The 13,227-nt window shown below is 41.8% G+C and overlaps 1 protein-coding gene across 1 annotated transcript in view; it reads left to right on the top strand.

Annotated features, from left to right (window-relative positions):
* The first annotated feature begins 236 nt into the window (after positions 1 to 236).
* The window catches only part of CDC23 (cell division cycle 23), a 33,010-nt gene continuing 20,019 nt past the window's right edge, over positions 237 to 13,227 (top strand). The window contains exons 1-6 of the mRNA XM_025388961.1: positions 237 to 438; positions 527 to 599; positions 6,501 to 6,638; positions 11,421 to 11,463; positions 12,138 to 12,243; positions 12,347 to 12,479. Coding sequence (XP_025244746.1) covers positions 278 to 438; positions 527 to 599; positions 6,501 to 6,638; positions 11,421 to 11,463; positions 12,138 to 12,243; positions 12,347 to 12,479 — 654 coding nt within the window. The 5' untranslated portion in view covers positions 237 to 277. The remainder of the gene's footprint in view (positions 439 to 526; positions 600 to 6,500; positions 6,639 to 11,420; positions 11,464 to 12,137; positions 12,244 to 12,346; positions 12,480 to 13,227) is intronic.

Here is a 13,227-nt window from a genome sequence, read left to right as displayed (position 1 = left end):
TTTCCCAGTCACTCATTCCCCTCTTCCCCGCCCCGCCCAGAGGTCGTGGCTTCTCCCTCGCCCCGCCTACTTTCTAATTTTCCCGCCTCAGTAGCTCTTGGCCACTTAGGGATGTAATTGTTTCTTTCCCCCTGCCTCTTCGTGACGTTATCAGAAATAAGACCTATGATTGGTTTTTCCGGAGCAAGAGCCGGCCAATGACAGGCATATATTTTTGGTGCAGCTGGGCAGCCAGTATTATCGCCGGTGATTGGCTGGAGTGGCCCGAGTCGGGAAAATGGCTGCGAGTACCTCCGTAGTCCCGGTGGCTGTGACGGCGGCAGTGGCGCCTGTCCTGTCCACAAACAGCGATTTCTCAGATTTGCGGGAAATTAAAAAGCAACTGCTGCTTATTGCGGGCCTTACTCGGGAGCGGGGCCTACTGCACAGTAGCAAATGGTGAGATATTGGAGTGGGAAGGGATGGGGCTTGAATCCTTGGCCTTGGGGGGCTTGTCGAGCTGATCTAGTTTGTGTGGGTGTTCCAGGTCGGCGGAGTTGGCTTTCTCTCTTCCCGCATTGCCTCTGGCCGAGCTGCAACCGCCTCCGCCTATTACAGAGGTAAGGACATGTTTACTCTGAGCGCTCCCCATCAACCCAGGGATGTGCCTCAAGAGCCACTGAGTGCCCAGTCACTGGAGGAGAGCAAACTGCTTAGCAGGGGTGTTTGTAGAGGGAATTCAAGCATTCAAAGAGCTGAGTGTTTTAGAGGGAATTCAAGCATTCAAAGAGCTGAGTGTTTTCAATGATTTTATCCATCTAGTTTTCTTGAGCTTTGAAAGACTTGGTGGTCCTCTTATTTTAAGCTGGAGAGAATTAGTAAACAATTATTGCCTATGATTTCAGCCTTTTAGTGCTTATAGCCAAACCTAGACATAAGAGTGCCTCATAATAGTAAATATTATTATAAGGAATTATAAGACTATCTCATAATAAATATGAGATAGTCCAAAAGGATGAGAATAAAGTTTTGGTCTGGCGCGGTGGCTCACGTCTGTAATCCCAGCACTTTGGGAGGCCAAGGTGGGCGGATCACGAGGTTAGGAGTTCGAGACCAGCTTGGCCAACACGGTGAAACCCCGTCTCTACTAAAAATACAAAATTAGCCGGACCTGGTGCGCGCGCCTGTAATCCCAACTACTCGGGAGGCTGAGGCAGGAGAATCTCTTAAAGAACCCAGGAGGCGAAGGTTGCGGTGAGCTGAGATTGCACCATTGCACTCCTGCCTGAGGGCAGAGCGAGACACTGTCTCAAAAAAACAACAACAACAAAAAACAGTTAAAAAAAAAGTTTTTACAATACCTACACTGTTGTCTGATCAGCATAGCAAGTAATGGTTGAGTTTAGGCACTGGGTTGAGATGATCCTGGGTTCAAGTGACCTTTGGCAACTTAACCTTCTGAGCCAATTTCCTCATACGTGCAGTGACGATAGTAATAGTACCTATTCAATGGGGATATTGAGAGAAGTCAATGAGATAATAATATAGGCTGCTTAGAAGTGTACCTGGTGCTTGCATCTATATTTCAGTCAAGTTCTTTATTAGTAGCACCAATGTGGGCAAATGATTTCTAAGTGACAGCCTTCTCATCTATAGGTAATGTTAATAATTGCTAGATTTTCAAGAAGATTAAATAAAGCAATAAGTAAAGCATACGGTATACTCTTAGGTAAATTTTTTTTTTTTTTTTTGAGACGGAGTCTCGCTCTGTCGCCCAGGCTGGAGTGCAGTGGCGCGATCTCGGCTCACTGCAAGCTCCGCCTCCCGGGTTCCTGCCATTCTCCTGGCTCAGCCTCCCGAGTAGCTGGGACTACAGGCGCCCACAATCGCGCCTGGCTAATTTTTTGTATTTTTAGTAGAGACGGGGTTTCACCGTGGTCTCGATCTTCTGACCTTGTGATCCACCCGCCTCGGCCTCCCAAAGTGCTGGGATTACAGGTGTGAGCCACCGCGCCTGGCTAACTGTTAGGTAAATTTTTTGAGTCAATCCAATTTATATCTGTCTCACTAGCTTTTACTCCTGTGCCCACTTTCTTTTTTTTCTTTTTTTTTTTTTTTGAGACGGAGTCTGGCTCTGTTGCCCAGGCTGGAGTGCAGTGGCCTGATCTCAGCTCACTGCAAGCCCCGCCTCCCGAGTTCACGCCATTCTCCTGCCTCAGCCTCCCGAGTAGCTGGGAGTACAGGCGCCCGCCACCTCGCCCGGCTAATTTTTTTTTGTATTTTAGTAGAGACGGGGTTTCACCGTGTTAGCCAGGATGGTCTCGATCTCCTGAACTCGTGATCCGCCCGTCTCGGCCTCCCAAAGTGCTGGGATTACAGGCTTGAGCCACCGCGCCCGGCCCAACTTTTTGTATTTTTAGTAGGGACGGGGTTTCACCATGTTGACCAGGCTGGTCTGGAACTCCTGACTTCAGGTGATCCATCTGCCTTGTCCTCCCAAAGTGCTGGGATTACAGGCATGAGCCACCGCACCTGGCCAGATAGTTTTCACCCTTTGCTTTTCTCCCTCCCACCTTTTGGAGTCCCCAGTGTCTGTTGTTTCCATCTTTATCTCCCTGTGTACCCAGTGATCAGCTTCCACTTGTAGGTGAGAACATGCTGTATTTGGGTTTCTAATTCTGTGTTAATTCATGTTGGATAATGGCCTCTAGCTGCATCCATATTACTGCAAAGGACATGATTTTGTTCTTTTTTATGGCTGTGTAGTATTCCATGGTATATATGTACCACATTTTCTTTATCTAGTGCACCATTGATGGGCGCCTAGATTGATTTCATGTCTTTGCCATTGTGAATAGTGCTGTGGTAAACATGCAAGTGCAGATGTTTTTTGGTAGAATAATTTATTTTCCTTTGGGTATATACCCAGTAATGGGATTGCTGAGTCAAATGGTAATTCTATTTTTAGTTCTTTGAGAAATCTCTGAACTGCTTTGTGAAGAGGCTGAACTTACTTACAATTCCACCAACGGTTTATAAGTGTTCCCTAAATAGGATAAATAACTATTGAATGAGTAAATAAAGCATATTTATTGAGAAGTAGCGCCTCAGTAAATATCACCCTCTCCTGAGGGTTCATATTATATACAGGGATTTTACAGACATTGCAGAAACCTGACCATTACTGAATTATTGTAAAGTATTAGCTATTGGTTTGTTGAATAGCTTTCAGTGTGCTGTGAGAATGATTGATTCAGCAGCCTCTTTACTAATTTGTCGTGTACTTAGTGTTTTCAGGTCTTCTCTAGGAACTGTCTCTAAAAAAACCCCAGAATAATGTTTTGATCTAAAGTTTAAACTACAGTAAACCTTAAAACTGTGATTTATTTATTTTATTTTATTTATTTATTTTTTGAGACTGAATGTTGCTGTGTCACCCAGGCTGGAGTGCAGTAGTGTGATCTCCGCTCACTGCAGCCTCTGCCTCCCAGGTTCGATGGATTCTCCTGCCTCAGCCTCTGAGTAGCTGAGACTACAGGCGTGTGCCACCACACCCAGCTACTTTTTTGTATTTTCAGTAGAGATGAGGTTTCACCATGTTGGCCAGGCTGGCCTCAAACTCCTGACCTTAGGTGATCCGCCCGCCTCAGCCTCCCAAAGTGCTGGAATTACAGGTGTGACCCACCACACCTGGCTTGCTTACTCTCAATGTTATATAAATATTACCCAAGAAGCATGTCATATAAGGCTTTAAACTTGTTATCCTTTGTCTTGGACCCAAAGCTTTTTTTTTTTTTTTTTTTTTTTTTTTTTGAGTCTCACTCTGTTGCCCAGACTGGAGTGCAATGGCATGATCTCCACTTACTGCAACCTCCACCTCCCAGGTTCAAGTGATTCTCCTGCCTCAGCCTCCCAAGTAGCTGGGATTATAGGCGCTCACCACCACGCCTGGCTAATTTGTTGTATTTTTAGTAGAGATGGGGTTTCACCATGTTGGCTAGGCTGGTCTCGAACTCTTGACCTCAGGTGATCCACCTGTCTTGGCCTCCCAAAGTGCTGAATATAAGATGTGACTAGGACCAATTGTGGCTTCTTGGTTTAAAAACTCAACCTGGCTGAGCATGGTGGCCCATGCCTGTAATCTGAGCACTTTGGAAGGATTGCTTGAGGCCAGGAGTTCCAGACCAGCCTGGGCAACATAGTGAAACCACATCTGTACTAGAAATACATGGTGGTGCGGTGGAACACACCTGTGGTCCCAGTGACTCCAGAGGCTGAGGTGGGAGGAGGATCACTTGAGCCCAGGAGGCTGAGGTTGGAGTGAGCTGAGATTGCGCCACTCCACTACAGCCCAGGAGACAGAGTGAGATCCTGTCTCAAAACGAAACAAAATAAAACTCAGCCAAATGCTAAATGCCTCTAAATTATATGTAATTTTCAGTAGAACGTTCCAGATTCTTCCCATAAGCAAAAACAAAACAAAAAAATTTAAGATAATATAATCCAAATAGTAAAACTTTCTGAATTATAAAGATATATAGACTGTTATGAATATATTTTTTGCAGGGCCTATAATATGCATGTATACATAGGCTTGTATAACCTGAATGCTTTTCATTATAATCCATTTTGTTTTCCTGATGATGCCTTTCTTGATTTTTTTGTCCCACTCAACAGTAATGAGTATTTCTTACTCAAAAAGGCATAATGCAGATGAAAGGGTTGGGGGGAAAGGAACAAGTGGTGAGTGGATGTGAAAAGGGCCCCCAGAATCCTAAATTAAATGGCCATATTTAGGACATGTTGATCCAATGAAGAAAGCACTGAATATGTTTTCGTTCCAGTTTTGTGCTGGTGATGTTCAGGGCAAGAAAGATGAGGAAAATAAAGTTATTCAAATTTTAATTAACTCATCCTTAGAATTTGGGGGATTGGGCCGGGCGCGGTGGCTCATGCCTGTAATCCCAGCACTTTGCCGAAGAGTTCAAGGCGGGTGGATCGCTTGAGGTCAGGAGTTCAAGACCAGCCTGGTGAAACTCTGTCTCTACTAAAATACAAAAATTAGCCGGGCATGGTGGCGGGTGCCTGTAATCCCAGCTGCTAAGGAGGCTGAGGCAGGAGGATTGCTTGAACCTAGAAGGCGGAGGTTACAGTCAGCCAAGATCGCTCCACTGCATTCCATACTAGGTGACAGAGCGAGACTCTGTCTCAAAAAAAAAGAATTTGGGGGATTCAATTTTTGTTTTTTGTTTTTTTTTGAGACAGAGTCTTGCTCTGTCACCAGGTTGAAGTGCTGTAGTGTGATTTTGGCTCACTGCAACAAGCGATTCTCCTGCCTCAGCCTTCCAAGTAGCTGGGACCCCAAGCACACAGCACCACACCCAACTATTTTTTGTGTTTTTAGTAGAGACAGGGTCTCGCCACGTTGCCTAGGCCAGTCCTGAACTCCTGAGTTCAAGCCATCCTCTTGCCCTGGTCTCCTGCAGTGCTGGGATTATAGGTGTGAGCCACTGCGCCCAGCCAAGGATTGTATGTTTTTAACTTAAATGTGACATTATCTAATTTTTTTTTACCTAGAGAATTATAGCTGTGTTCTGTGCCTTCAGCAATACTAAATTATGACAAAACTTTATTGAAGTACAAAAAACAAAAGTAATTGCACGTAAATTGCATTTATGTAGGAATTTAAAAGACGGGAGATGGAATAGAATGCCAGTATTAATGCTGGATATTTTATGTGACTCACATTTTCCTCAAGTCAAATCTGTAAGGTCAGTATTATTGGCTTCATTTTACAGATGAAGAAATGGATGCTCAGAGAAGCTAAGTAACCTCCCTACCAATGTCCTGAAACCAGGAAATCAAAAAGTCAGAATTTGAATCTAGATCCTTAATACCAAAGCCTGTTCAACTTTCTACTACATTTATAGAAACAATACACATTTATGAGTGTGTTAGTTTAGTTTTTTAAAGTTTTCTTTTTTCTCCATCTTTTTATTTTGAAAAAATATTTTAGAAAGAAAAGCCTGGCCGGGTGCAGTGGCTCATACCTGTAATACCAGCACTTTTTACTCGGAGGCTGAGGCAGGCAGATCACTTGAGGCCATGAGTTTGAGACCAGCCTGGCCAACATGGTGAAACCCCATCACTACTAAAAATACAAAAATTAGCTGGAGGTGGTGGCACACACCTGTAATCCTAGCTACTTTGGCAGCTGAGGCACAACAATCGCTTGAACCTGGGAGGCAGAGATTGCAGTGAGCTGAGATGGCGCCACTGCACTCCAGCCTGGGTGACAGAGTGATACTCTGTCTCAGAAAAAAAAAAAAGTTCTGTGGGCTTACTTGGTAATAAAATAAATATATAAAATTATATATATATGCATCTACATATTCTAGGTTTTTAGGAGGAAGAAAAAAATCATTTTTCTCTCACATCTTGAAATTATTGAATATACTTTTTAGATTTGAACATTTGTTGTCCTATTCCCAACCACTTACACAAGCTTGTTTCCTTTTTAGGAGGATGCCCAGGATATGGATGCCTATACCCTGGCCAAGGCCTACTTTGATGTTAAAGAGTATGATCGGGCAGCACATTTTCTGCATGGCTGCGATAGCAAGAAAGCCTATTTTCTGTATATGTATTCCAGATATCTGGTGAGGGCCATTTTAAAATGTCATTCTGCCTTTAGTGAAACATCCATATTTAGAACCAATGGAAAAGTTAAATCTTTTAAATAGCTTAGCAATGGGCCACTGAATGAATGTACTTTATAAATGCTTAGCAATAATTAAAAAAAGATATCATAAATAAAGTTAAAAATGGTGGTACAGAAGAAAATATTCTTAGGAATGACTAACAGGATAAGTAACAACCTGATTATTTGCTTTAGGTTATATAAGGTTCTTCATGCCTGTAAATTAATATTATTGTGTAAGAAGTTAAAAAGCCTGGGCTGACTTTTAAATTTATAAATTCATTTATCATTTTTATAGTATATTTATTGTTTTTCTTTCATGACTTAAAAATTATGACTGTAAAGGACAATACAAGTAAACCAACTTAATATTGTATTGAATAATAATTTAAGTATAATTTATTATTTTACTTTGAAACATTACGAATTTACTTGCCTACTTTTTCTTAGTTTTTATCCATATAAATTGATTAAAAAAAACATTTTATATACCTCATTTCCTAGTACAGGTTGAGTATCCCTTACTTGAAATGCTTGGGACCAAAAGTGTTTCAGATTTTGGATTTTTTTCAGATTTTTTTTTTTTCTTCAGATTTTGGTATATTTGCATTATACTTACTGGTTGAAATAAAAAAATGCTCCAGTGAGCATCATTGGTGCTTTGAGTGTCATTGGTGCTGAAAAAGTTTTGGGTTTTGGAGCAATTCAGATTTCAGATTTTCTGATTTGGGTTGATCAACTATTAGCATAGCTTGTATTTGTCAAGCATGGTAACTTCTTGCAGTTATGGACTATGTTTAAGTCATCTTTTTTTTTTTTTTTCCCAATTTACCATTTTCACTTTTTTTTTTTTTTTTTTTTTTTTTGAGACGGAGTCTCGCTTTGTCGCCAGGCTGGAGTACAGTGGTGCAATCTCGGCTCACTGCAAGCTCTGCCTCCCGGGTTCATGCCATTCTCTTGTCTCAGACTCCCAAGTAGCTGGGACTACAAGCACCCGCAACCATGCCTGGCTAATTTTTTTGTATTTTTAGTAGAGACTGGGTTTCACTGTGTTAGCCAGGGTGGTCTCAACCTCCTGACCTTGTGATCCACTCACCTCAGCCTCCCAAAGTGCTGGGATTACAGGCGTGAGCCACCGCGCCCGGCCAATTTTAATATTTTTAAAGTTTACAATTCAGTGGTATTAAATGCCTTTATAATGTTCAACCATCACCATCACCCATCATTAGAACATTTTTTGTCTTGTGAAACTAAAATTCTATACCCATTAAACAGTAACTCTCCATTTTTCCTTTCCCCCAAGGTAGGAACCCTTTGCAACCACTATTCTATTTTCTGTTTCTATGATCTGTACTATAAGTACCTTACATAAGTGGAATCATGCAGTATTAGTCTTTTTGTGACTGTCTTATTTCACTTATCATAATGCTGTCAGGTTTCATCCATGTGGTAGCATATATAAGAATTTCCTTCTTTTTTAAGGTTTAATAATATTCCATTGTATTTATATACCACATTTTGCTTATCTCCATGAGTTTAAGAAAGATATTTTGAAATTATGGGATTTAAAAAGTTAATCTTTCACATACAATCTATACTGTGTAGAAGCACTAATCTGGATGAGTTATGGTAGAATAGAACCAACATTTGCTGAAGTTTGGGATAAAATAAACTTCCTTACGGCAAATATATAAAATATAAAAGGAAGCCTGGGCGGCATGGTGAAACCCCGTCTCTACAAAAAATACAATAATTAGCCAGGTGTGGTGGTGTGTGCCTGTGGCTCCAGCTACTTGGGAGGCTGGGATAGGAGGATTGCTTGAGCCCAGGAGGTGGAGGTTGCAGTGAGCCAAGATTGCACTATTGTACTCCAGCCTGGGCAACAGAGCAAGACCCTGTCTCCTAAAATAAAAAATAAAAAAGAAAGTCTGGATGTTTACTTCTTAACCTTTTATTTGAAAATAATTCCAAATTGACAAGTTGCGAGAATAAGAATAGTACAAAGAATACTCACGTCCTTTTTTTTTTTTGAAACGGAGTCTTGCTCTGTCGCCCAGGCTGGAGTGTGGTGGCGTGATCTTGACTCACTGTAACCTCTGCCTATGGGGGTCAAGCATTTCTCCTACCTCAGCCTCCCAAGCAGCTGGGACTACAGGCGCACACCAGCATGTCCAGTTAATTTTTGTAATTTTAGTAGAGATGGGGTTTCACCATATTGGTCAGGCTGGTGTTGAACTCCTGACCTCAGGTGATCCACCCGCTCTGGCTTCCCAAAGTGCTGGGATTATAGGTGTGAGCCACCATGCCCGGCACTCATGTACTCTTTATGCAGATTTGCCTATTGTGAACATTAATCCTATTTGCTTTATCATTTCTCTCTATCTCTACACAATGTGTGCATACACATGGAATTGTTTAACTCTGAACCGTTTGAGAGTAAGTTGCAGATATCATCGTTCTTTACCCCTAAATGCTTCAATGTGTTCTCTTTAGAATAAGGACATTTTCTTAAATAACCACAACATAGTCATCAACTTTAGTAAATTTAACACCATATTGTTAAATATGGTATTTGATACCATATTTAATCTATTATCAAATTCCAAATTTATTTTTTTTATTTTTTTTATTTGAGACGGAGTCTAGCTCTGTCACCCAGGCTGGAGTGCAGTGGCGTGATCTCGGCTCACTGCAACCTCCGCCTCCCGGGTTCAGGTGATTCTCCTGCCTCAGCCTCCTGGGTAGCTGGGATTACAGGTGCTCGCCACCATGCCCGGCTAATTTTTGTATTTTTTAATAGAGTCGGGGTTTCGCCACGTTGGTCAAGCTGCTTTGAAACTCCTGACCTTGGCTCAAGCCTGTAATCCCAGCACTTTGGGAGGCCGAGACGAACGGATCACGAGGTCAGGAGATCAAGACCATCCTGGCTAACACGGTGAAACCCCGTCTCTACTAAAAAATACAAAAAACTAGCCGGGCGAGGCGGCAGGCGCCTGTAGTCCCAGCTACTCGGGAGGCTGAGGCAGGAGAATGGCGTAAACCGCGGAGGCGGAGCTTGCAGTGAGCTGAGATCCGGCCACTGCACTCCAGCCTGGGCGACAGAGCGAGACTCCGTCTCAAAAAAAAAAGAAAAGAAAGAAACTCCTGACCTTAGGTGATACGCATGCCTCGGCCTCCCAAAGTGCTGGGATTACAGGCCTGAGCCAGTGCACTGGGCTGAATTCCAGTCTTGTCAATTGACCCAGCAGTGTCTTCTATAGCATTTCCCCCTCAGTACCATCTGGAATCAGTTGTCATGTCTCTTTAATCTCCACTAATCTGGAACAGCCTTATTTGTCTTTTACGTCATTGACTTTTTTTGAAATTTATAGTTCTTCCCTCCCTGTTTCTTTTTCTCTTTCTTTTCCTTTCTTTCTTTCTTTTTTTTTTTTAAATTAATAGACTATTTTTTAGAGCAGTTTTAGGTGCACAGCAAAATTGAGCAGAAAGTACAGGAGTTCCCATATACCTCCTTCTCCCCTCTCACAGAGCTTCTCTCACCATCAGTATCCTGCACCAGTGTGATATATTTGTTGTAATCAGTGAACCAGTATTGACACATCGTATCAACAAAAGTCCACAGTTTACATTAGGGTTCACCCTGTGTTGTACATTCTGTGTGTTTGACTTCTTTTCCCTTTCTATTTCCCCTTCCTTTCTTTTCCCTCTCTCCTCCTTTTTTCACATATTCTTGGTATGTGAATCTTTCCCTTTTGTTAATAGAACATTCTTCATTTTGGATATGTCCGATGTTTTTTCACAGAGCATTGCATCTAGTGTTACACAATGCCTATAAGCCCCTCACTGCTAATGTTAATTTTGAGCATTTGATGAAGATGTTATCCATTTTCTCCACTGTGTAGTTACTGTTATTTCCCTTGCAACTCATCAATAATCTGTGGGGATACACTTTAAGACCATGCAAATATCTTGCTCCTCATACAACTTTTTCTCTAAATTTAATATTCATTGTTAATTTTTATCTGAAGCAATCTTTACTATAATGTTGCAGAATGATGATTTTATACTCTAGCATTCTGTCTACATTTACTACTCAACCCTTGGCATTCTACTTTAAGAAAGAGCCTTCCCTCCCTTTCCCCATTTATTTATCTATTTAGTATCAGTATGGACTCATGGATTGCTATATTTTTAATTGTGCATAATTCATTACTTAATTATTTTGGTGCTCAGATAACTCCAGATTTGGCCAGGGAGCCTCTGAAGAGTTATTTAAATTTAGTGACCAGCTGGGCACAGTGGCTCATGCCTGTAATCCCAACACTTTGGGAGGCCAAGGGGGGCAAATCACGTGAGGTCCGGAGTTTGAGACCAACCTCTCAAACCACATCTCTACGAAACCACATCTCTACTAAAAATACAAAAATTAGCCAGGCGTGGTGGCGGGTGCCTGTAATCGTAGCTACTCGGGAGGCTGAGGCTGGAGAATCGCTTGAACCTGGGAGGCAGAAGTTGCAGTGAGCTGAGACCATACCACTGAGCTCCAGCCTGGGCAACAAAGCAAAGTGAGACTGTCTCAAAAAATAAATAAATAAATAAATTAATTAAATAAATAATTAGTGACAGAAAGTAGATGCCATTTTGTTTGAACTTGGCCCTTTAGGTAGGATCAGGATGCTAGTTTTAGAATATGTTTTAGAATAAACTGAAAAAAGACCTATTTGTTGATTTTCTCTTACAGTCTGGAGAAAAAAAGAAGGATGATGAAACAGTTGATAGCTTAGGTACGAATGTTTTTCTTTTACCTTTTGACCTAAAAAGCAGGGTTGCAAACTTAAATGCCTCCAAGAGCCAGGCAGGTAATATGAATGGTCTGAGGATAACATTACAAATTGGAACGCACCTGGTTTATCTCAGCTGCCTTGTACCTAGCTACAGCTGAGGGCTGTCTTGGGGGAATCTGGGCTTGGGCTTGGTATTGTGAGGGCTTTCTTCCCTTGGCCCTTCTCTGTTCTCTGCATCCTGAAGCTAGAAATTTAGAGTTTTAGTTGAGGTTTTTCATTTTTAAACATTCATAACGAATTGAAATTAAAGAAAAAAAACTGTGTGGGTCTAACAGAGTATGACTGTAAACCCATTAGTAGTTGCAATTTCTGGAGTACAGTAAATGGGTTGTGTAAGATATCATTGGTACCTTGTATTTGCTAGAGGTTTCAGGTGTAACTTTCCTTGATGCTAAAGAGAATATGCATATGAAAATGAGCTGGGTACAGTGGCTCACACCTGTAATCCCAGCACTTTGGGAGTCTGAGGCGGGAGGATCACTTGAGCCTAGGAATTTGAGACCAGCCTGGGGAACATAGTGAGACCCTGTCTCTAGTAAAACAAGTAAATAAATAAAATAAGAAAATCAAAACCGCACCCTAACCTTAGAACGGAGACTCTGTTTCTTTCCTAGGCCCCCTGGAAAAAGGACAAGTGAAAAATGAGGCTCTTAGAGAATTGAGAGTGGAACTGAGCAAAAAACACCAAGCTCGAGAACTTGATGGATTTGGACTTTATCTGTAAGTGTTACAGTAATTTGGAACTTTCTGTAACATATTCTCCTGAGTAGAAAGGAGCTATTAAATAGCATTAACTTCTGTGATTGTTTCTTTTTTTTCCCAGGTATGGTGTGGTGCTTCGAAAACTGGACTTGGTGAAGGAGGCCATTGATGTGTTTGTGGAAGCTACTCATGTTTTGCCCTTGCATTGGGGAGCCTGGTTAGAACTCTGTAACCTGATCACAGACAAAGAGATGGTAAATTGTGATGAGCTATGTGAAAAACCCTCTGCTTCAAGCCTTCTATAATTCTGTAGTAATATAGGGGTGGGGGAAGTTTTAGCAGGCCTTTGGTTATAGTTCTCTCTTTGCTGTGCATCTGGTGTCTTTCACCGTTTTGGAATTAAGTCTTTGTTTGAAAGACTGATGACTAGCTCTTTTTCAGTAGTTGCTGTTGGATTTGTATCCAGTTATACTAGAATATTTTTTTCATATTCATGTTTTCACATTTCAGTTCTACTGTGACTTGTTTTTGTTTTTGTTTGAGATGGAGTCTTGCTCTTTCACCTAGGCTGGAGTGCAGTGGTGCGATCTCGGCTCACTGCAACCTCTGCTTCTCGGGTTCAAGCAATTCTTCTGCCTCAGCCTCCCAAGTAGCTGGGACTACAGGCATGCACAACCATGCCCAGCTAATTTTTGTATTTTTAGAAGAGATGAGTTTCACCATGTTGGCCAGGCTGGCCTCAAACTCCTGACCTCAAGTGATCCTCCTGCCTCAGTCTCCCAAAGTGCTAGGATTACAGGCATGAACCACCATGCCCAGCCTACTGTGACTTATTTTGTAGACTGAATGTTATTATAGTTTCTCCCCTAATCTCAAAGATGCTATGGGAAAGGTTTCTCTGCTATCAAGAATTGTATTAAAACATTATGGCCGGGTGCGGTGGCTCACGCCTGTAATTCTAGCACTTTGGGAAGCCAAGGTGGGTAGATCACCGGAGGTCAG

Source organism: Theropithecus gelada, chromosome 6 (assembly GCF_003255815.1).
Source record: "Theropithecus gelada isolate Dixy chromosome 6, Tgel_1.0, whole genome shotgun sequence".
In the NCBI taxonomy this organism is placed as follows: domain Eukaryota; kingdom Metazoa; phylum Chordata; class Mammalia; order Primates; family Cercopithecidae; genus Theropithecus; species Theropithecus gelada.
The sequence above is the reverse complement of the archived record's forward strand: the minus strand, read 5'-3'. Positions and strand labels throughout refer to the sequence as shown.